At 34.1% G+C, this 22,946-nt stretch overlaps 2 protein-coding genes and 2 long non-coding RNA genes across 9 annotated transcripts in view; 2 read left to right on the forward strand and 2 right to left on the reverse strand.

Moving 5' to 3' along the window:
* Positions 1-442: 442 nt before the first annotated feature.
* LOC128878943 (uncharacterized) lies at positions 443-1,357 on the reverse strand. Its single transcript, XR_008457536.1, has 3 exons — positions 1,214-1,357; positions 912-1,039; positions 443-780 (listed from the first exon to the last, which is right to left on the reverse strand). It is a non-coding gene; the product is annotated as an uncharacterized LOC128878943 (long non-coding RNA).
* Positions 1,358-1,501: 144 nt separating this feature from the next.
* On the forward strand, positions 1,502-7,036 carry LOC128878942 (peptidyl-prolyl cis-trans isomerase B-like). Of its 2 annotated transcripts, none has more exons than XR_008457535.1 (5): positions 1,502-1,689; positions 4,320-4,524; positions 4,863-5,065; positions 5,132-6,055; positions 6,672-7,036. XR_008457535.1 is itself a non-coding variant. In XM_054127623.1 (5 exons), the coding sequence occupies exons 1-5, from the start codon at positions 1,582-1,584 to the stop codon at positions 6,766-6,768; spliced, it is 756 nt and encodes a 251-aa protein (XP_053983598.1). In that variant the 5' UTR covers positions 1,503-1,581; the 3' UTR covers positions 6,769-7,036. The 2 variants fall into 2 exon arrangements, 1 of the variants encoding a protein (XP_053983598.1); XM_054127623.1 differs by having other exon boundaries at positions 1,503-1,689; positions 5,132-5,274.
* On the reverse strand, positions 1,699-4,313 carry LOC128878944 (uncharacterized). The gene is made up of 3 exons (XR_008457537.1): positions 3,589-4,313; positions 3,407-3,486; positions 1,699-2,181 (listed from the first exon to the last, which is right to left on the reverse strand). It is a non-coding gene; the product is annotated as an uncharacterized LOC128878944 (long non-coding RNA).
* Positions 7,037-7,926: 890 nt separating the features above from the next.
* LOC128878938 (piezo-type mechanosensitive ion channel component) overlaps positions 7,927-22,946 on the forward strand; it is a 45,636-nt gene continuing 30,616 nt past the window's right edge. For 3 of the 5 annotated variants that reach the window (XM_054127614.1, XM_054127615.1, XM_054127617.1), the window contains exons 1-2: positions 7,927-8,290; positions 22,677-22,769. In XM_054127614.1, the coding sequence (XP_053983589.1) occupies positions 22,706-22,769 (64 nt within the window). In that variant the 5' untranslated portion in view covers positions 7,927-8,290; positions 22,677-22,705. The remainder of the gene's footprint in view (positions 8,291-22,676; positions 22,770-22,946) is intronic. The other 2 variants (XM_054127618.1, XM_054127619.1) reach the window with 1 other exon arrangement.

Raw genomic sequence — 22,946 nt, forward strand, 5'->3', positions numbered from 1 at the left:
TGGTACAAAAACAACATGATTTCAGAATGACTTATGCGTTATAAAGTTTTTACTTGGTGTTTTGATAAATGTCTGTATAATTAGTTGAATCATTAGATGAATTCTGACTTCGGAATGGTGTTGGGTTCATTGAGTTAACGATTCCCGGAATTCATCGGTTGTTTATGATATTTAGCAGCAAGATATCGCTTAGCGCCATTAGAAAGAGCCTCGACAGATAATTCCTCATTAAGATATTCATTGAAGATATTAATCGTGAGAAATGTTTCTATATTTTAATATCTAGTGATTGTAATAACTAAAAATTAATTTCTGACAGTAGTTAAATTATTTATTAACAATACTTATTGTTTAAACAATGATGGAGAATATGATGTTGTAATATTAACGTTTCATCAATTCTTTTCTCGCTGTATTCAACGAGCACTCGGATCAACCGTCAATGTTCACCATTCTCCAGTTTCTTCGACACGCATAAGAAAACGTCACAGATCTCCGAGGGGTGAAGATTCAGCCTTCGTGGATCCTTCGGTCGATACGGATCTCGCGATTTCGCGTGTATATTGCGTCTAAGCACCTAATTATATTTTCAATCTTTCTTATCTGAATATTTCGTTGAACGAGTCGCTTCCGCATTGGGACCTTCAATTATAATTTATAATGCGTTAGATTATAAGTTAGCTTAGGTTAACAAAAGACTCACGTGTACGAATGTCTGTCTTCTGCTAAGCAATTGTTAAACAAGTGGTTTCTATTGTTTTATCGTTCCCACATGTTTCTCTGCAAGGTGTTATTTTTCAAAAATTGTTTCAACGAATTAAACAATTTCGCCATCTATCGCCTCATTTTAGAACAGCTAAACATTCTACTACAGCTTTATATTGAAGTTCAAACGATAATATTTTACTTACCATGCAACATTATGCATTGCCAATTTAACTTCAGGCCACTTCGTGTAAATTCGGAATCTACTATCCTCTATTGATGAAACGTTTGTTTCTTTCAATTGTACCAATTGTATAGTTTTATTTCCAGACATCTGAATAAGTTGTAATATATTAAACATATTAACATATGAAAATATATATAAACAAAAATGAAAGCTTTCTATGATGCTGCAAATGTTTCTTTCAATAACGCAGAATTAATTTTCACACAGCAAGAAAGCGACAAAGTAAAAATTGCGAAGTGTTGCAATAGTAAAGATACACACCATGTTCATTTGTGAACCAGTGTGTCAACATTCGATTCATAAATTGGACTAATTCAATTAACACAGGCAAACGATTTACACTACAAAAGTGCGTGAGCGAGATTTGCGAGTTCGCAAACGTTGGTGTCGAGCCTCGGTATTCAGGTCGGTGCAGCGTCCACATAGGAATTTTAATTCGCGTAAATTGGCAATTGTAAGGAATTGCGTCGTTCGTTTTCTGAATGGGTTCAACATAAATGTACTTAATCCGAAGCACTTTGAAGGCGCTGCGACGAAGTGCTTCGAAAGAGACGGCATACCGCGCAGGCGTTTCAGTCTCCTCGCGGCGCCTCTGATAGCAGCTGATACCTCTCGTTCGAAGTTGACCGATGGAATTGAAATCGTCCGAGGATTCGGAACATTCGGGACGAAATCGTAAACTCATGAAGATCCTGTTGACGATTGGCTGCTTGGTTGCGGTCGTCGCGTGTTTAGAGGTACCGTTTCGTACTTAAACCCAAAAATGTCGCTTTATTTTCGTGTGCCGTTAGGACGACGTCGTTAACGAAATCAGCGTGAGATTGTTAAATTGTGAATGTTCTTTCTGATACAAAAGTAATCCAAGATGTCGAAGACCGACTAACAAAATATTGGCAATTGGTAGATGTAATTGGAATATTAGAATTAAAAGGAAGCGGTGAAGGGAGAGGACACTACAAGGAAGTACAGTGAATGTACCAGCTTTGAATCTATGAAAATTAAGATTGTAATTAAAAGCAGTGTGTACATGATTGTTCGCTTCGTTTTATTTGTCGAATACTATTTAGCGTGTGTATGATGAAACTTGGTCAACGTACTTCTATGAGCTCCGGATTACCAGGAGGAAAGAATCGATGTCCCGGTAATCCCGGTATAGATTGAATACGTTTTAGGTTTATGGAGACCAAAACGTAAGGTTTCCTTCGTGAATGAGTGGCATACATTTGCAACTGCAACATATAAGGTGTTTCGTTGAAAGCGAAATGGCTTAATATCTCACGAGGAAATAAAACTGTAAAAAAAAAAGTGTTTTTATACAAATTACACTACAGGTCATTAATTTCTATACACTACCGTATTTGTGAACTTTTCAAGGGGGGACACAAGTAAAATGCTATTTTGTCATAAATTCATATTTATTGAAGCGGAGTAATCATATTTGAATTCATTAATAGCGTTTTCAAGCAATTGAACAGTTGATTTGCTTAAATTTTGCTTTCATTAAAGTACCAGCCCTTAGCACGCTCAGAGTATTCCAGCTACCAATCTTTCCAATGTTTTAACTTTGATTGCCTTCTATGTCTCTTGAAGTACCTCTTACAGGTGCGATAGTGTATTGAAATTAATGGCCGATGGTGTATTTGGTACAAAAGGGCAAATTACATGGTGTAAATAACTTTTTTGTAAGTAAAGTGATGAGGGGAGGGATTTAATAAACAAATGATTTTATTAAATTCACTTTATTATTTATAATAAGATAGCATTTGTATAGACAAATATATTGGCTTCTCATACGTAATCAATGATAATTTATGGGACCTCAAAGCCAAAAAGAGGGACGTCATCTTGAATGCGTGAAAATCATAGGAACGAACAATCTTTTTTTCGAAAACAATTGACTTAATGAAAGATTTGAATGCTGATGTTTATTAAACATACATAAATTAATGATGTATTGATATATATTATTTAAAGACAAGTATTATACCAGATTTTTTTAATAAAATGGCGATGCTGGATCCATTACACAACAAGGCTTCCACGAATGACTCTAATTGGTGTAGTGGCGTTCTCAGGTATGGTTAGACATAAAATGAAAAACTAAATATTTCCATTTTCCACATAATATGTACTGTGGAAGTATGTATACGGATTTTATGATAAGTTGAGAACATTTCTTGCTACACACATTTTTGTTTGATAATTTTGTGCTAAAAACGAGATTTTATTTTTTAAATATCATTATTCTTATAAACACTGATATTTTGAAAAATCCACATGTACTTCCAGTGTGTATCGTGTAAAAATGAAAATACGTGGTTCTTTATTTTAGGTCTAACCATAATATTGGTTATATCATAATATGTTTATACCATATTACATACATGAATCGAACATATTCGTAAAACGCAGTAAATATTATATAGATAGACATAAATTATAGTTTATTCTTACCGTTAAAGTCGAATAGATGCACTATAGTGTCCGAATATTTTTGTGAGTCATTGTACTTGCATATTATACGTCATACAGTTCTACAAATTGTCATAGAAAATTGATGACAATTGAAATGAATATATTAACACATGCACGAATATAACTATAGACCTCTATTAATAATAATAAGTAATAATAACCTAACACGATTTATGATTATACATATATGTATGCACACTCTACACATTGTATTGTATACGTATAGGTATGTAACTCATGTTCAAGAATTTAATATTTCTTTATTTGTTTAGCCCCTTATAATTAGTAAGATATTAACACTTGTACGATGACTCGATACGTCGAATTTTCTTTTATGAAACCTCTCTTTATAACTGGAAGACTTTAAGCTCTTTCCTCGAAGCTCGAGTTACCGAGGTTGAATTATATTTGACACTTTAAATAAGATTAGATCCGAGGTAATTCATTTATGACACAAGTATTGATTTTCAACATCGTCATGATGGATTCACGAATACAGTTATAGGAATTAAGAGCATAGAACGAACAATTCTCAAACTGCATTCTTATCACCCATATTTGACTGTTCATAATCACAAATGTCCACATTTTTGCTGAAATTGATCAAATCTGCTACAGCATTTTACTTAGGTACTATTCGCTCCTTTGAAAGCAATTGTATCAATTTAGCGACGGAACATCACAAAAATATCATATCCATTTAGCTAACACTGTATCGTTCAATCTATTTATTAGCTTAATGAGAATATCGTCTAGAATAATTTTTAAGCAATAACGAGATCATATTTCAAAATAAAAAAGGTATACAGATCAACTGTACGCTGTAATTCACATTTTAACAACAGGAGTCAACATCATCAAGAGTTCATCGTACTGATAAAATTTGTTTCAGGGCGATGGTCCGCAAGTCACCGATCAGGTGTACTTCGACATCATGATAGACGATCATCCAGCAGGACGAATCGTGATTGGTTTGTACGGAAACGTTACTCCCAAAACCGTAAAAAATTTCGTCACCCTTGCGACCACTGGTGTAGCTGGGAAAACATACAAGGGTAGCAAATTCCATCGCGTGATCAAGAAGTTCATGATCCAAGGTAAGATTCTGACACTGAGACTCTGACTCTGAGACTCCTCTGACTCTGAGACTCCTCTGACTCTGAGACTCCTCTGACTCTGAGACTCCTCTGACTCTGAGACTCTGGCTCTGAGACTTTGGCGCAGACGCGTCGAAATTTGATTTCAATGATTGGTATCAGCAGAGACAACTGTTAATTGATCCTCTTGAACTCCGTTTCGATTCGTGTAATCACTTCAAATAAGACCATCAAAGCAGAGAGTCCAAGAGAATCAACTAGTGAACACTATTTGCAACTCAACAGTAGCACAACTGTTGTCTCTACTGAATACACCAAGTGATTTCTTTTCAACGCAGGTGGGGATATCGAGAACGCTGACGGGACTGGGTCCATCAGCATCTACGGTAAATATTTTGACGACGAGAATTTCGACCTTATCCACGACAGCCCTATGGTCGTGAGCATGGCGAACGCAGGGAAAAACACGAACGGCTGTCAGTTTTTCATCACGACTCTTCCGACGCCGTGGTTGGATGGAAAGCATACAGTATTCGGAAAGGTAACGAAATTAAAACGGCACAACGCAAGTGAAAATCGATGATGATATATACTATTGTTCTGATAGGTTGTCAGTGGTCAGGACGTGGTTTTCAAGATCGAACAGACCAAGACGGACGCTGATGACGTTCCGGTCAAACCCGTTGTTATTTTCGACAGTGGCTTAATTCCTACGCCGGAGCCATTTGTAATAGTTGACAACACTTACAAGTAAATCAAGGATTTTCGCAAAATGTAGGAGTGCTCGGAGAGTAGAGGGTTGAGAGTAACTGTCATCGCAAGTTTACAAATTTGATCCTTTCTTTTTTTTGATTAATGAATGTCGTATAAGTCATATAAGTCGTATAAGTCTATCTTTTCGAAAAATGGAGCTTCACCTAGGTTATCAGTTTGACAGTCGGACTCATACATATGCAAGTTTGCCGAGCTAACGATTATGTGATAATTCGTATTTGATATTGATTGTTGACAAATTTTCTTATTTAATTCGAAAATATATATAACCATTTATGTCGTAATATAAATGTTTGATATGTTAAAACGAAGGAAGATCGACTTATATTACTTCTATCACGAACGGTTCGTGATGTTTCAATTTAACACATTCACTGCCAACTACGAGATGCTCGTATTTCAAATTAATTGGAATTACTCAAGGAGTCACGAATTTGAGTCACGAATTATTGCAAAAAGAATCATAAATATTCCTTTTAAAACAACAAATTTAATATCACTTTTTATTATCAAAATAATAACTTAGATTACACATATGTCTTAAATCTTGGCGCTGAAGGCAAAACGCTTTAAATTTGCCTGGCAGTGAATGGATTAAAACAGTTTTCGTCTTCCGTGATCAAGAGCCGTAGACCGACTTGATGAAATATAGAAATTATATTTTATGCTTTTATATTCTTCTTTGGAGTTATACAGAAGTAAAGTAGAAATTAATGATGCTTCGAGTAGCAGTAGGTGGATGCCCTATTATATAAAGGTAGGTAGCAGGAAAGTAGGAGTATCGTGGTATGTATTTCTACCATGAAATGATATCATATAGATACAATTTAATTGCACATTACATAGAGTTATTGCATAAGGCTTGGTATGTTTGTAACAGGTGTCGCTTTTATGTTATATCGTGTCAGTAATAGCAGATATACAGACCGACCATGACAAGTTGCCGAATTTGTTATTATTATTACTAAGAAAAGCTACAAGAGTTGAAAGGGGATGTACTTATGTATCTTATGTACTAACCATATTCTCCAGACATGGTCGAAAGTGACTCTTATTTATATTGATCGTTACAAAATAGTTTAAATGACAAAAAATTTCCAACTTTAAAAACTGTAAAAAGGCACATTTATTTGTCTTTTATTAATAAGCAAGCTAGTTTTTATAATAAAGGAATTCTAATGTCAGCAGAGTTATAGAAAAAGATATAGAAAACGAAGAAAATTACGTAATTAAATAAATAAATCATTTTCATTACCAAAAATTTACTTGCATGTGGCTAATAAAATGTAACAAGACTTATGCAACGATCTAATAGTTAGCACGATTTAAGGAAGATTGTAATAACGTATTGTCATATTTAACAAATTTTTCAGCCTCTGGGCATGGGCGAAAGCGACATGCATACCCTTGAGTTTCAGTTTCTCGATTCTCGGCTTCTTCCACTATATGATGAAGCAGTTAGACGTGTAATTAGTACAAATTCGTCTAAACATTCAATTTACAACGGGGGAATTGTTCCGACGCATACGTAAACAGTTGGAATTTGAAGGCGATTGCATCTTGGTTCAGCAAAGTGATAATGCAAACGATCCAGTGAACCATAAGTGACATCTAACATCAGATAGAGGAACCACTTCTCAAGCGTTATCAGGAGAAATTCTGTAATATTATTTTGTAATCATTTCATGTAAAAAGAAAAAAAAACAATTAAAATACTTAACCACGCCTAAATTATTAATTACAGAATTTATAGATTTGTTTGTATCATTAATGCAGACTGGTGCATTGTATCTACTGCAGATAAGTATTTAAGCGCGGACGAGATATAAGTTAAACTTGACGTTATTAACAATAAATTTTTCTTGATTCAATTTAAATAAAATTATTACAAAGTACGTAAAAAATAAAAACAAAATGGTATAAATGAAGAATATTTTTTTAATTCATTTTACATTACTGATAATAGAAGTGATGAAATCTGATTATTTTGCTAAACTGTTATAATGAACCTTATCTATTTTTGTGATAAAAAACTACATATCATACGATCAAAAGATTTCTAAAAGACGAAATGTGCGCATATATGCGACAATGATGCAATTCGGTTAACAGAAGATTAAATAATAAGAATAGAGAATAAAATATAATGAATTAATTTTAAAATTGAATGCTGAATAACAAAACTATTTTCGTTACGACTTCTTGATTAATATGTGAGCAGATTATACATACGACGCTTTACAATGTCCCATTACTAAACACCTGTCAAGAATTTGGAAAGAATTTGCCAATTAATTCGTAATTATCACTTAATAAGTAATATCATCTTTATTCATAACTCTAAGAAGTATTTATTCGAATATACTGAAATAAATCCCTGTTCGTTACTCTTTAGTGACATTCAATTTATTCTTTATCTTATAAAACGTACTTATTAACTATTTTATTGAAGTAAATAGTTATTAGACAATTTCTCGCAAAGATTTATTCGAATAACGCTTAACCGTGGCGCCATGGCGCGCCAGCGCAGTGATCCATCGACGAAGCCGTTTCCGTAGCTGCGTTTCTGACAATGACGCAGTAGATCCACGCAGGCGCCAATCTTTGACGCCAGCAACGAGCGTAGAAACGCCGTTTCACTATACGGCATTCAGTGTTGAGCCGGCTTGGGTCACCGATCGGTGACTGAAGTGAGTCACAGGCAACGATACAAGCGTAAACGGATGTGTAGCGATTCTCCGTCGTAAACGCCTCGTGGGCGTTCGCGGATCGTGTCATTCGGTTAACCAACGCAAAACCTGTCGCGCGTCAGACTGTGCCGAATCGTGGACGGGCGTTATAGTGTGACAGTGTTGTGACAACGACATTTCGCGCGTGTTGAAGCCGGTTGGCGCATGTTGCTCTCCTCGAGGTTCGATCTGCCGAAAGACAGCTGGAAGAGACTCCTTCGAGAGGGATGCTTTGAAACGCAGCCACCGTCGTGTCGTTCAAGGTGAGCACCTTTCTTCCATTGTCCCTCGCGTGCAAGACCGGTTTCCGGTGGAAGATTTTCGCCAGCTGACCGTGCCTTTTCAAACTGCTCCGAATGTCACGCGTGAACGCGCCCCTCTGCTTACAACACGATGATGGATTGTACATAGTTTCATCGTTTGTTTTCGCATCGTATCATGAGTGATAGAGGCTCAACCGTGGTAGTCGGCTGCTATCAGTGACGCTCTCATAGACAGCGCAACACGGGATTCGATTCTTAACCGACTTCGAAAAGGAGGAGGTTACTCAATTCGACATGTATATTTTTTTTTTCTCTGATAAAAACGACGGCGGGCGTCGATGACGTAGAAAGTAATAATAGTCAGTTGAACAGTGACAGTAGTTGTCATTATTAAAATTGAAGCGGTGCGGAGTACTCTTATTTAAATTAAAGTACATTCATCCCTCGATTTATATAGTACTTATTTTACATGGTTTTTGAAATAACAGATTTCTCTTTATAAAAGTTGTCGAAGATAAACATTGATGCTGCGGGCAATTAGTGCAATCATTTTTTAATATTTTTCATTTGTTGACACTTAACATTAATTCCTTGCAGACGTTCGACGAATTTTCGCAACGATTTTCGGTTTCATATTCTAAACCATCATTCGAATACGAACAAAACGTATTGTATAATAGACGTGGAAAATACGACTACCCAAAGACACAGACACTTGCTCAAATATTTAAGGACAGTGCTACGTAAGTGATAGTAATTAGTCGGTAATGACTGTAACCTTCGACACGACTTCGAATCCAAATATTAATAAAAACAAAAAGAATATAAAATACGATATTTCCTTAATTTATAAATGGAAGAAAGTTTATTTGCTCCATCAAATTATTTAACTATTGTATGTATTATGTTCCTGTCTTGCCTTTTGGCAAGAGTACCGAAGAATGGCATAGGTATCGTCGTGTAGCACGGAAAGGGTTAAACTTTTATAACTCCTGGAATAAAAGTAATACTATTGCATTGTACCAGAGAAGAAAGTATAGGTACATATTTTGTATTAGAAGAAATAAAAATTACTCTATTGTAAGAAATGACTGATTTTAATCTGAAAGATTAATTGATATTATGGATGCAGAGATCGCGATTAGATATAGGAAGACACTGCACGCCATGCGGTATACGTTAGTTTCATTTGTCATTTACAGTTGAACCTGGGTAACTCGAACCTATATAACTTTAAAACCTTTGTAAGGTTACCATTTCATTCAGTCCCTTCCCCTCCGTCATGAAAACCTCTACAAGTCGAAATATAATGTTAATTTAACTCACATTATTTGCCTCACACTTTACCTTTAAAACTCGAATTTAGAGTAGCCTGACTTCTACAACGCGAAGTTTACTTCTATAAGTCAAACTTCGATTATTCGTACTTCTACAAATCGGAGTAGGTACACGCTTACATATTCCGTGTCACAAAGTTCTACAAACTTCCATAGACAGATGTAAGAATATCGAAAAAAATGTATTCTCTTACAATTACAATTGAAAATACTATTATAAGAAAATACTATTGATCAAGAATGTATTAATACATTGAACCGTGATAAAGTTACAGGTTTTTTTTAATAATAACGAGTATAACCTAATCCAATTTATTATTATTATTATATATATATACACATATGTTCATCTTATACAATTTATACATATACAATATGTAACTTGTCTTCAAAAATTAAATATTTCTTTGTTTGTTGACCCCTTACAATTAGAAATGTGTGAATCCCTGTACGAAATTTTCGTTCATTATAATTTTCTTATTCAAAATTTCGATAAGTCGAAATCTCTATTTAGCTCTTCCGTGGAGGTTATCCTCGAGTTACTGAGATTGGACTGTATTATTTGAATATTCTTCGCATCCCTGCTTATAGACAGGGGTGTACAAGCTTGAATTAGCTGTGTGTATGACTATATTTATCTTTTATCCGTTATTCGAGATTTTTATCTAAATGAGAGTCCCACTCATCTCCGAATGAAAGTAGCGAGGGAAAGAAAGAGTGAGGAGACGCTGTTCTTGAAACCTCTTCCCTTAGCCAAGTCGATTCTTTCGTTTACTGTGACTTTACAAATGGAATCGTAACTAGCTAGCATCTATTAACTTTCTACCTCCCCTATTAAGTCTAATTAAAATTTCTTTGAGGGAAAGTAGAGGGTTCGTTCTGTTTCGTGCGGCCTACTGCTCCGAAATTTGCGCCGTCACGATTCCCAGTGACCCAGAAGCTAGAAACGAGCTCCGTTCCGTCGGCGTCGAGCACGAATCGCTCGTAAAGTCGCTGACATTTCGCGTACTACACAGGGTGTTCCAGTAATCGCAGTACAACCGTAGAGGGAGCCGAATCGTGATACAAAAACGAATCGAAAATGTAAAGTGAAATTCTTTTGTATCAAACAAATTTTTGATTACCGAGTGAAACAACTTCAAAAACCTGTCGGTCAAGCATCCGTTTGATTAATTGAGCATCTTGAAAATTAAAGTTATGACTATTTCATGTCAATTTTGCGTAAAATCATTAAAAAGTATTATATGTCATTAAAATTATTTAATTTGAATATTCAAGACTATTTCATTATTTAAAAAATGTAGTTAGCACATTAAATATGTACTTTATAATGTATATAATTTTTAATGTATATATATTATTGTAACACTGTGCCGACCGGTAACATAATAATTGGCTTTTTGACAAAGAAATCAATACTTTATTATTTATTACTGAGACAGCATTGTTTGCTCCCATAGTTATATGAATAATGAAGTATTGTATAATATTAATGTACTAAAATAAAAAATATTGTTAAATTTAATTATATGTATAAAGTGTTGTATATATTATAAATTTGTATGTTAGCACGTTCCGTGCCGGACCTGATTTTTTAAGACTTTCCGTTCAGGCCGCGTGGGTCGTATACGGAACGTGTTACTATCATGTATATATTTTTTTTCATACGCATTAAATAAGTTTTCCATACACGAATAATATTCGACACATTAGGGATCTTCAAATATGACGAGTAGTATGTATAATATATCTACAATTACATAAAATAACATTTTATAATATAAATGCATTTCTTCAAAATACAATACAGTAATACGCTTTAAGAGAAATTAAAAAGAAATTTATTCTTAGCCTTGATACGACCAATGCTCGATCCTAATGAATATTGATATATTCTACTTGTATGACCTACGTAGTTCTTTCACAAAGAATCACTCCTCTTCCTGGTTGTGCATACTACGCTCGGACACCCGGTACACAGACGATTTTGCAGCGGGAATCAGATCAAACACGTTGGCACACGAAAACTCGTTCATCGATCTGTTTATTATGGGGGCGCCAATGGTAGGTGAAGACTAGTGAAAGGCGAAGTTGGATCGATTAATAATTTACGGAGAGATTGTGCCGTTCGGTGGTAATGAATCATCGCACGAGTCATGTTTCTTTGTTGCGTTTTCACCTGCTTACGCGACACGAGAGTTGCAGTTCTTGTTTAGGAAGACGATAGTGCAGTCACTATCGCGAACCTGGGAACCTCAGGTGTATACATACGTTAGAAGTATGTGGGTGACTAGAAACGCATTATTTATTCGGCGATGACATAATCGGCGACAAATTTTCTCCTGTTGAAAATATGCGAAAAGGTGACTTCACCATTATTAAAATGCATACGTGTGCATAAATACAGTGAGTAACGCTAATATTCGGAAATATTGTAATTCTCACTTTGTCCTTCTGTAAGTTTGTCTATAATGAAGGATAGTAATTAAGGGAGGAAGTCACCTTGGACGCGTGAAAATCATATGTAGTTATATTCAACAATCTTTTTTTTCTAAAACAGTTGACTTAATGGAAGGTCTGTTTGCTGGAGTTTATTATATTAGGTTGTACTAAAAATTTCTTTCATTTTATTAGTTAGCAATATACACAATATTTTATGTTTTATGTTTTATATTATATTACTGAGTTATATACGATACATTTTGCGCTATTACCTTCTTTAATCTCTCTTAAAGCAGGGTAATGCCATTTTTTCAAAAATTGTATAGTTTAAAGGTAAAATATCGTTCGAAATCCATTTAATGTCATTTAAAAAAAGAAATTGTTCGATATATTACAGTTATGATTTTCACGCATCCAAAATGACTTTCCCCGTTATTTAAAAACATTAAGTCTAGTTACATTAAGTGTAAAATTTGTTTATTCAATTTATAATGTTTCTTATAAAATGAATGTCAAACAAAACGATGTCTAATTTTGGTGTTGTTTTTATAATCGTCACTTTATGCTTTTGTTAACGAAACTCAATGTTTTGAGGCAACATACGTTCCAATTATTTTATGTTTCACTATATACAAAGTTATAAAGCAGTAATATAAACATTGTAAAATGTCTGAATATCAAAGTTACTCATTGTATATGTTGATATCCATGCATGCATTGAAATCGACAGGTGGTCTAATCTCTTAAAGTTAAGTCGAGCAGTGATTATATGTATCAGTGAACTTGGCGAGGACATTGATCTTCATAAAATGTCTCAAGGGCATTGAAATGCCCTACTTCGAAAGTATCTAAAACTTTAAGAGGATGTTCTGGTTCGACCCGTTCAAAAAACCGATTTTTAAACAAATGTGTTTTTAGAATCTTTAGAATATTTAAAAATATGCTGCCAAAGGATTTTTCGGAACTTGAAAAAATTATGGATTTAAAGAAGCTTTTATTTAACAGTGTAGGATCATATTTCGATTTGCATATCGTCAAATACGCCAATTATATCGGCAACGGGGACGCATGTACATTTAAAGTTGTCCTCGAGTTGGATCCTTATGGTGTGATTAAATTAAAATGCGTAGATTATGTCCAAATACGAATGAAAGAGCATTGGATGTAAAAGTAGTGAAAGGTCTCCAAATCTAACAATAAACTTCAAACGCGTTTTTCTTGAAACTATGTACTTTTCTTTCGGCACTGCGTGCAAAGTTTCTTAGTGATATCTCAACTAGTTTGCTTGAACCTATGATTTTTCGAAAGATAATGTTTTTTCTTGGAAACCGATTATGGAAAATTTTAATATATTATAAATTATTATTTTTTACGGCACCCTGAATTAAAAACAAAGTCGTGAAATATCGACTACATAATTAAAGTGGTACCGTTTTATCAGTATTCAATATTTCGCAAAAAACTCTACGTCAGTTTCCACAGAATATTGTTTTATTTAAGAATTCATAAGTCTGATGAGTTTCAGACACGTGACATGGAGGAAAACTTGCACGCGTGTTGCGCTACATGTAGTTAAAATCGATATTTCAATATTTATTGGAAAGAATTTTATTATGTGGTTTTGTCATTACTTATTGTTATGTAATTAGCTCTGTTTTAATATTCTTTTAAATTTTTACAAAAGGAATTCCTGAAAACTGATTATTTTTCGGCCACACAAACCAGAACACCCTTTTAAAGGATTAAACCACGGTGAAACTATTTTAAATAGAAACATATTCAAAAAATATTTATGAAGAAACTATGCGTCGAATTGTTTTGAAACTGTAAGTATATCTTATTCAGCGTACAAGCAAACAGAGACCTGCATCAACATTTCATCAGCATTAGGTGACTCGGATCTACTGTATGCGCAAATGAGCTCTGCGAGAAAAAATAACACAGGTCACCGGTTGATAGATTGAGTTCTACTAGATATACCTGACATCAAAAAACCACTTATTTTCCTAAACTAAATACGTGTATTTCTTTCATATCACAAAAAATAAGAAAATGGCGGGACTTTGAAGAAGAAAATCCAAAATTTCACGAACAAATCTTAATTTTTGATTGAAAAGAAATAGAAGAAATCAACTTTAGAAGATATCCTACATCCTGCCACAGCGACGGGTTTTGTGAAGAGGAAGTTCCCTAAATCATTACGTTTGGATTTATAGTTTCTTCAGAAAATTGTCAACCAGTTTGAAAAGTGTCGTTTAGAAATAATCGAATTTAAAATTTCAGTAGTCTTCGGTCGAGAACTACACATTGATTCATATTCGCGGCTGCAACTCTGGCAATTCTAGAGATTTCTTTTTCAAATTTTATCACGAAATTCTTGAAATATGTATCATTAGAGAGCTGCAACAAAATTGATGTCTAAAAAATGTTACGTTGGTCTTTCCCTTTAAAGGTACGATGAAAATACAGAATTCAACTATACCAAGAATCGATCTTTCATCGAATCGTCAAAAAATTCAACATGAGTTGTGACCATTCTAAAAGCGTAACGAGTTTAGTGCACTTCTTTAATCAATCCTCTCCCCGCCTCCCGTTCGTCGCGTGCGGCACGCGCTACGCAAAAGTGCACGCAATGTATACACATTTCTTTGCAAATTACCATCCACGGAATTTAATCGAATGTAACGAAAGAGAATCAAAGAACGGGCTCTCTTCGAAGAGGTGGAAGTAATTATTCCGGGAAGACCTTCCGCGTGTAATCTCATTACAGGCTTTTAATATCACGTTCTGACAAGGTAAAAAGTGGTCATGTTTATAAAAAGTACTAGAATAATCATATATTTCGTCGCAACAGTTCGTTATTAATTTTAGAAGGGCTTCGTGAGTCTCTGTTGACCTCACCTCTTGATTATTTATAGTTTGTTTCTCTATTATTTTTGTTTAATATGGGTACATTTATCACACCAGGAAGTAAATTATTACGTATTCCCTAACGAAAAGTAATTCTATCTCCTGCGGAATAATGTGATGCGAAAACAACATTCGAATATTACTTTTAATTTTGTTACTTATATTTCATTTATATTTAAGCGGAAATATACCGATACTTTTATCGCATATGTTTTCTTCCGTTGTACAAAATTCATCCAATTCAAGCCTAATAACATTTAACTCTGAAAAGGATCACAGATAACTTCAGGAGTCTAATTCTGCGAAAGCCATGTTAAAGTTAATTACACGATGTTCGTTGAAAAGACATTATTGTATTGACATGTGTTGTTTCTTATTACTCATTTTGTTTCTTAGAGTACTTAATGACGTCATCGTACATACGGTTACATTTAGCTACTTGTGGTGGCTGAGTTATAGACAGGTATCGAAGGTTATTGATAAATCCAAGGGTGGTCAATAAGCTACAATGGATAGCATGCCTGTCACGCTATACAAAATCAATCACACCGCAGGTAGCCATGAACGTTCATTCAGGAACGATTCAGCCTATCGTGTGTAACCGTGTGCTCGACGTCTTCTATACCAGTCGATGCAATTGAGCTTTTACTACGACACAGACTATAATTATCGGGATGCCACAATGCCTCTGTCATCGACATCGATTCAGAGTAAACTGACGAATACTAATCAAGTGTAAAGAACAAGTTACTCACAATCGTTTATTGAACACAGTTTGCATTCATCTTTTTATAACGTTAGGGATAGAAGAAAATGTAACCTTGGGGATATAAATTACAGTAACAGAAGCGAACACTCCAGTTTTTCATTATACTATTTTAATGGACGAAAATAAATTTAACTAAACAATATAAATTGATTAAAATAAACATATACAGTGCCAAGCAAAAGTTTTCAGACAGATAGATTTTTTACTTCATATTACCATACCCTTATACCTAATGTTACTTTAAATTTCTTTACATATCTTTTGCGGTATATAAAGTGAAAAATCCATTTGTCTTGAAAATTTTGCACGCCACTGTATGTACATTAAGTAAAATTAAAATTGATACATGTATATAAGTAAAATGTTGGTATTATAACATGGGACCAAATTCCGATAAGAAAACGACGAAATGCGATAATCAAGAAGTACAATTTAAATCACATGTATTTACTAACGTTATCACCACTTATCGTAAAATAACGTTCCACGTAATCGATTAACATGTCTCCGATGGTCAAAGTGAAATAGCAACAAATGACTTATGCTTATGTCGTTCAATTTATATACATATGTATCTCGATTAAAATGCAGCTCCGATTTACGAGTTATTTAAGTAACAGAAATGTACTCACTGCAAAGTCAGTTTAGCATTATTTGCCTAAGCCTTCTTCGCTCGAAGGCCGAAGTCCTTGAGGTTCGCGCGCGTTGGAAACAATGTTTGTGTACTTCCTAGCACGCGTCTTTCAATTAATATCAATTATATTACAGCGTATAATTAGCCTACTCAATGACGTCCCCTTTCATTTAACACTAGGTTTATGGAAATTTCTTACATGTATACCTATCTCTACGGACGCGAATCAAATTGATGCACGAATGAAGCCGGCACATTATCTTACAAAACCATATAATTCTATTTAAAAGCATAATTTAAAATCATTTATACTTGAATAACATTTAAATGAACACATGCGATATTAAAGAGGGTGAAACATTTAAATGGGAATACCTGAATATGAGTGAATTCAGTGAATAAGTCACTGAATTATTAACAATGAATGTCTTTATTGTTTTTTTTTATTTTTTTTATTGTTTTCACAACTTTTATATTTTTCTAATTTTCTCAAGTAGTACTTGACGCGAGTGTTGGAAAATACTGTAATGTATTGAAACTCTATTGATTTATAACCAGTGTACACATATCCTTGAATAGGTAAAAATTGCACAAGATAAGAAGTATCACGAAAGGAATTTTACCTTTGATCGCGTGATTTTGTGATATGATTCTATATGCCCATATGTCAGTCTCGTCGATTGGAGACACCGTTGTCGATGCGTTGTTGATCAAAAAGGGATGTTACTTCTTTCTCGTGGCCACGATAAGACGATCCACCAGAAAACGCGTGGAACCCTAATGGATCACATAAAAACTCACCCTCGCTCCCTTTCCCCATGAATTACACAATGACTGTCCCAGGGCCGGCGCAAGATAGATTCAGCGCGTTCGCCGGAACCCGGCCCCGCGTTTTGAGAAGCCCTACGGTCAATAAAAATTATCCAATTAAAAGGCACCGAATTTGATTAACTTTTAACAGAATGATGATACCATTAACAGATGCAAGACATTTTTTTAATAGCGCTGATTCAGTTTAAAGGAGTGACGAAAAACATCAAAGTATTATTATTTAATATTCGTCTTATATAAAATATATAATATATAACAGCATTTAATAAATAAATAATTCCTCGTTGTAAAATGTAAGTGTAGGATTTGAATGTGAATTCAGGCCTCGCAAAAGATCACGCCAGCTCTGGACTGTCGTTCTGACGCCATGTTTCTTGAAGCGACCATGCAAGAAGCCCAAGGCATCGAAAAAGTACCGCATAACGAAAAATTCAGATTTTCTTTGCCAACAAGGAGTTTTATCTAACCGTCGATCATTCTAACAAAGATACTTCGGTTATTGTTTCTACCTGCATTATTCGATCGATAGACAACGATAAGGTGGGTAGATAGTAAAATGACGCGTTCGTGCGAATTGTATGGATGTTATTGAACCATTATACTCGGCCTGTTATTTCTATCGTGACAATAAAGTCGATGTAAAAGTTGATGTATTATGGTGCGAATTGCATACTGTGTGCATTGCATGGTACTGTATCTACCTGGCTATAACTAACAGCATCTAGCATAATGCTTTTACAATTCTGTTATTGTACTATTAAGTTCTTCGATCTCATGTTTGATCTAGGTCGAGTAATAGGACGAGTTGGTAATGGCAAGCGATAATGTCTTGACCGTATCTTAATACGTTATTTTATCACCTTAAAAAAAAAAGGACGCTTAGTAACCCTAGTTCAAATGGTCACGTACATTGCGTAAGTCTAGCAGATAGGATGGATACAGTGATAGAACATATCAGGAAATTTGTAATTGCGTGGTAAAAGGTAAATGTAATTACTTAGGCGAGAATATGGCGGCGGAGCCATTTACTTTTTCCTTCGGAATAAAAAATAATCGATACTGTATCTCTCTGAAACATTTCATTTTCAATCCCCTACGGGGTTATCTCATCCTTGTGAACAATTCTGTACACTTCCAGGTCGACACACGATATGATGTATGTCCTGCCAAGATAGCATCTCGACTTATTGGAAAATAACTACGTGCCATTTCAGAATAATACAATCAAAATAAATTTTAGTGTTCCCCAAGCATTTTCCGAAAGCATGCACGCACTGTCAAGTCTTCTGAATTTTAGAAATGGGCAATTGTATTATAAGACCAACGAAGAAGGGCTTTATTTTTGACGTTTATTCGATCGAGCAGTTATATTTTTAAATATTACAATTTTTATTTGACGAGTAATAGATCAAAAGTTTAGTTATCGTTTATTTGCTATTTGGAATTTATATTTAGACATTTTGCTCATCTCTGAGCAGTTTCACTTACATCTCAAAGCTTGATTAACGAGTTCAATTAGCAGATCTAAAACGAAACACAATAGTGATTGAAAATCTATTTAAAGGACTATTACTGTACGCATAATTGAAGAAAAGATTTGTTTTAGAGAATTTGTATGTTATATATGAAAAAATTGTGAGGTGTCAATGTTTGTACATATAATAGTAAACATGTTAGACTAATAAACACAATTTTTTTAAATTATTAAAATTGAACCAAAAGGTTCTGCTTATTACTATAACATGTCTATTAATATGTATGAAAACATTGACATTCCACAATTATTTGTTATGTGAAATGAAAATTCTTAAAACGGTTTCACATACGATAATAGCTCTTTAAACTTTTGCGAAACGTTTCAAGAAGAACAACATTCTCTTTTATGGCGTATTCGAGTATTATTCGCTATTCGTGACGATATTTTGCCAATTTATCCGGATACACACATGATGGAAAACCGTGTTCTGAAAAAATGGACAGGCGCACCTTTTGCTGCACGAGTACCGTTCCACCTCCCTGTGTCATGTAATTGCTTGATAATTAGGGTGGGCGTGTCTCTTTTTATCGAAACTCTAGTCGACAACTCTTCTTTTCTCAGAATCGCTCAGTCAGGCGATGTCGAGTTCGTTGCTTTTTCGTTCTTCAATCATCGATCGCGAACAAGTGTGCAGGGGTGGCTTTACGAAATACAGATGACGAGGACGATATTGGTACACCAAGGACGAAACGATATTGACGCGTCTGTAAAGTTTGATGCACAATTCTTTTAACTATTTGCGCATTTAATTTTTTGCGAAAAGTCTGTAGAATGTATTACAAAAACTAAATCATATTATTTTATAATTGTCTGTATTGTGCTGATTTTTAAAACACTTTTATTGTTTTATAATTCATTCCTATTCTGAAATCTAATTTTTTCATGATGTTAAAAATTAGATTTCAGAGGTGTTTTGAGAGATTTCTCAAAATTATATACTTATTTATTTTAAGAGCAGCTACAATAGACAGAGTAAGATTTTTAAATTAGAGAAGTCCAAAAGTTAATCTTAACTTAAAAAATGTATTAAATCTACATCTTTTTATGTTATATTAACACGTAACCATTCATTACATAACCTGTTAAAAAACTAATATAAACAGCCACTAACTTTAAAATAATTGTTATGGTAATTATCTACAACACTTTATCATTACAGAACTTCTATATAACATTAAAACTAAATAATATAAATTATAAAATATATCTATTTATCTGGTTAAATAGAGATGACCTTTTGCTTTTTCTTTTCTTTTTAAATATAATCCAGTGTTAATTAAGCAAGAATGCGAGTAAAATACAAGTCGTAAAACAAACACAACGTGTCTTTAACCAAACAACACTGACTTATATAGTGTTGAGTTTACAGCTCATAAATATGTTTGTGTAAAAACGTACACAAATTAAATGCTGCAAATAGTACATGACATCTGTTTAATGTTAAACTAACGTAGACAATATGTACTCAATTCACGCTCTGCTGAATATGAATTCTGAGAATTAAGTCGACTGTTCTGTTGTTTTAATTTCCAGATAACGTTAAAAAGGTGAATAATCAGTACAAAACATTTAACCGATGGATTTTTATACGCAACAACACAAAATTGTCAACTGTGTATAATATATTTGTCGTATCGTCACAATTGGAAGAGATATTCAAGTTGCCCTGTTTAGGTGGACCACCTTGTATATTACATTATTTGTAAAATATATTTAATGTATTGTGGTAGATACAATTTATCCGAGAAGATTTCCTTAGCACCTGATATGTTGCTCCAGCGTAAGTGGTTAATAGCAAAGGGTGGTACTTGGAAGTGATATTGTTTAAAACGTTCACTTAATCTTGGCACAAGTAACTGTACTCCATTAGAGCGACAGGAAAGGACGCTGTCTCGTACAGTGCACGCTTCTGGTAATTGTCCAAACTGAACAACGAATAGCGATTGCCGTTGTCACGGAACGGAGCACTGACAGCATCATAGAATCTTATAGGGAAGCAGGAAATGTGTGTTGATGGTGCACGTCACATCCGACATGCATTCGTGATGTGATTGAATATAATTAACGGTTCACACGAACAGGATTTTCCAGGGACAATGTCAATGATGTTATGCAACGAAGCATAGATTCATGATATTTTTAATTGTTCGAAAAATTACTCACGGATCGTTAGCTTTTACCTTCCTATTGTTCTTGAATTAGTCTTAAATGAAGATAACAATTGATAGTGTGATCTCAAGGTTATTTACGTCATTTTTGGAAAGTCTCGTAGTTGCAACATTCGACTAAACTGTTTATTATTGGCAATATTTCGCACTGATATTATTGGTTATTAGTAACAATATTAGGCAGTCTCAAAAACAGCACGGTTATCGTACTTTTAGACCCTTAGTTTTGAATTCGTTTCAAAATCTACAAGTATAACAATTAAATTTATTAGATTAATTATTAAAAGGAATGTAACACTTTTTTCTCTCGAGCAAGGAAGTGTAAAGGAGTGCAAAATTAGAAATTAGAATTAGAAAGTGACAGTTTCGAGAAAATTTCGATGTAAAGTAAAATTAGTAAGTCTGTCTCTGGTCGTCCAATCTCTATTTTCTGTAATGTCTATATGCATTAAATGCCTGATAATTTTACTTATCAGCAATCACCAAGAACCAGCCATACCACGAGTTAGTTAATACTTATCAACATTTTGAAATCAATTGGAATGCCAATACTTTCATATCTTCTAACAGCAATAAATGGATTTAAATTACTTACACAATGATAGTAGCTTAACTTCATTTTGCCCATTTTACCTTAGTATGTATTTAACAGATTATCGAGTAACTAGGTTTCGTTTGGAATAACGGTTCACACAAAGAGGATTTTCCAGGGACTATTGTTGTATATAAAATGTCTGATTTTGTACAGAAGGTTTAAACATTTGTATTTTTGTTGCAAATTATCTATATTCATCAAAATAAGCATCAATACATTCAGTGCACTGTTGCTATCGATGAACGAGTGCATTCATTCCATTCTTGTAAAAATATTAATTGCTTAATTTTTGATGAAAGTATTTTTCATTTTTAAACAATTCGTTCTTTAAAAATTATCAAAATGTTTAATGAAGTTGCAGTCAGTAAAAGAATCAGTGAATAAGAATTATGGAATACGATGTAAAAATCCTAATTGAATTAAATCGATGGCGTTTTGTGCTTGTGCATTAATTCATGCGATAATTCTGTTCGACTGTTGAATATGAAATACGAAGATTGTTTCATAAACAAACGAATAGCGTTTTGAAAGTAACAAATTCCACTTTCCAAATTTATGAATCACAAGTAACATCTGTCACTATAATGACGTAACAAAATGAAGTTAATTAATTGAAATCGAATAATCGGACATTTCATATGTACCAACCTAATATAATGTGAACTAAGTGAACAAGCCACTCATGTAAAGTTTACATTGTAAACAACCTACCTACTACCTATTTTTGTATGATGTATTGTATGATAAACATGAAGTCTGGGTTTAGCTTATTTTAGGGCTTCGTAAAATATTTAGTTGTTAATAAAGGTTCCGCCGATAAATATGTTTGAGAAGTGTTAGTGTAGAGGCTTTGCTTAAACATATCTAATGTTCACATCTTTGCTTTTTAGTAATTTGGGAGAACGAAAGTAACTCGTAACTTTGATGGGCGGTAAATTTAAAAGAGACCAGGTTGGCGATGAAACTGTAGAACGAATCTAGGAACGTAAACGCTGCGTTCCTTAGAAGAACGAGGTTAAAGATACCCGACTGCGGCAGTGTCGTATTGATTCTAGTAGAACTAACATTGCCGCTGGAAAATCTTGAGATGTTGACAGCGTGGACAGTAATTCGTTTTTCCTGAACGAGTGTTCAACTGTTCATTTGATTTTTCTCTGTTGTAGGGTGAAAGGCCATCCGAGCACATCAAGGCATGCCGAAGTATTGGCTGAACGTGGCCCTCCTCAGGGTCATCCTTCCGGTTGTCCTGGCAGGATGTAAGTGTTTTCTTTTTATAATTTGTTGCTAACAAGAGCATTAATAAATTAGAGGGAATTTGGAATTTAAAGGAAGATACGCAGTTCATTTCAATCAACGATTCAGCTTTTTACGAGGATTATTCAAATATAAACCTGATTTTTTGTTAACTAGCGTTATTGAGGATAAATAAAAAT

The sequence above is a fragment of the Hylaeus volcanicus genome, chromosome 6, assembly GCF_026283585.1.
Source record: "Hylaeus volcanicus isolate JK05 chromosome 6, UHH_iyHylVolc1.0_haploid, whole genome shotgun sequence".
In the NCBI taxonomy this organism is placed as follows: Eukaryota; Metazoa; Arthropoda; class Insecta; order Hymenoptera; family Colletidae; genus Hylaeus; species Hylaeus volcanicus.

What these genes read in the sequence shown, in the direction of transcription:
- LOC128878942 (XM_054127623.1), top strand. Translation starts at nt 1,582, where the DNA reads ATGGAATTGAAATCGTCCGAGGATTCGGAACATTCGGGACGAAATCGT. An exon ending in AGCATACAGTATTCGGAAAG is followed by an intron (nt 5,066 to 5,131) that starts GTAACGAAATTA and finishes TTGTTCTGATAG; the next exon opens with GTTGTCAGTGGTCAGGACGT. An exon ending in ATAGTTGACAACACTTACAA is followed by an intron (nt 5,275 to 6,671) that starts GTAAATCAAGGA and finishes CAAATTTTTCAG; the next exon opens with CCTCTGGGCATGGGCGAAAG.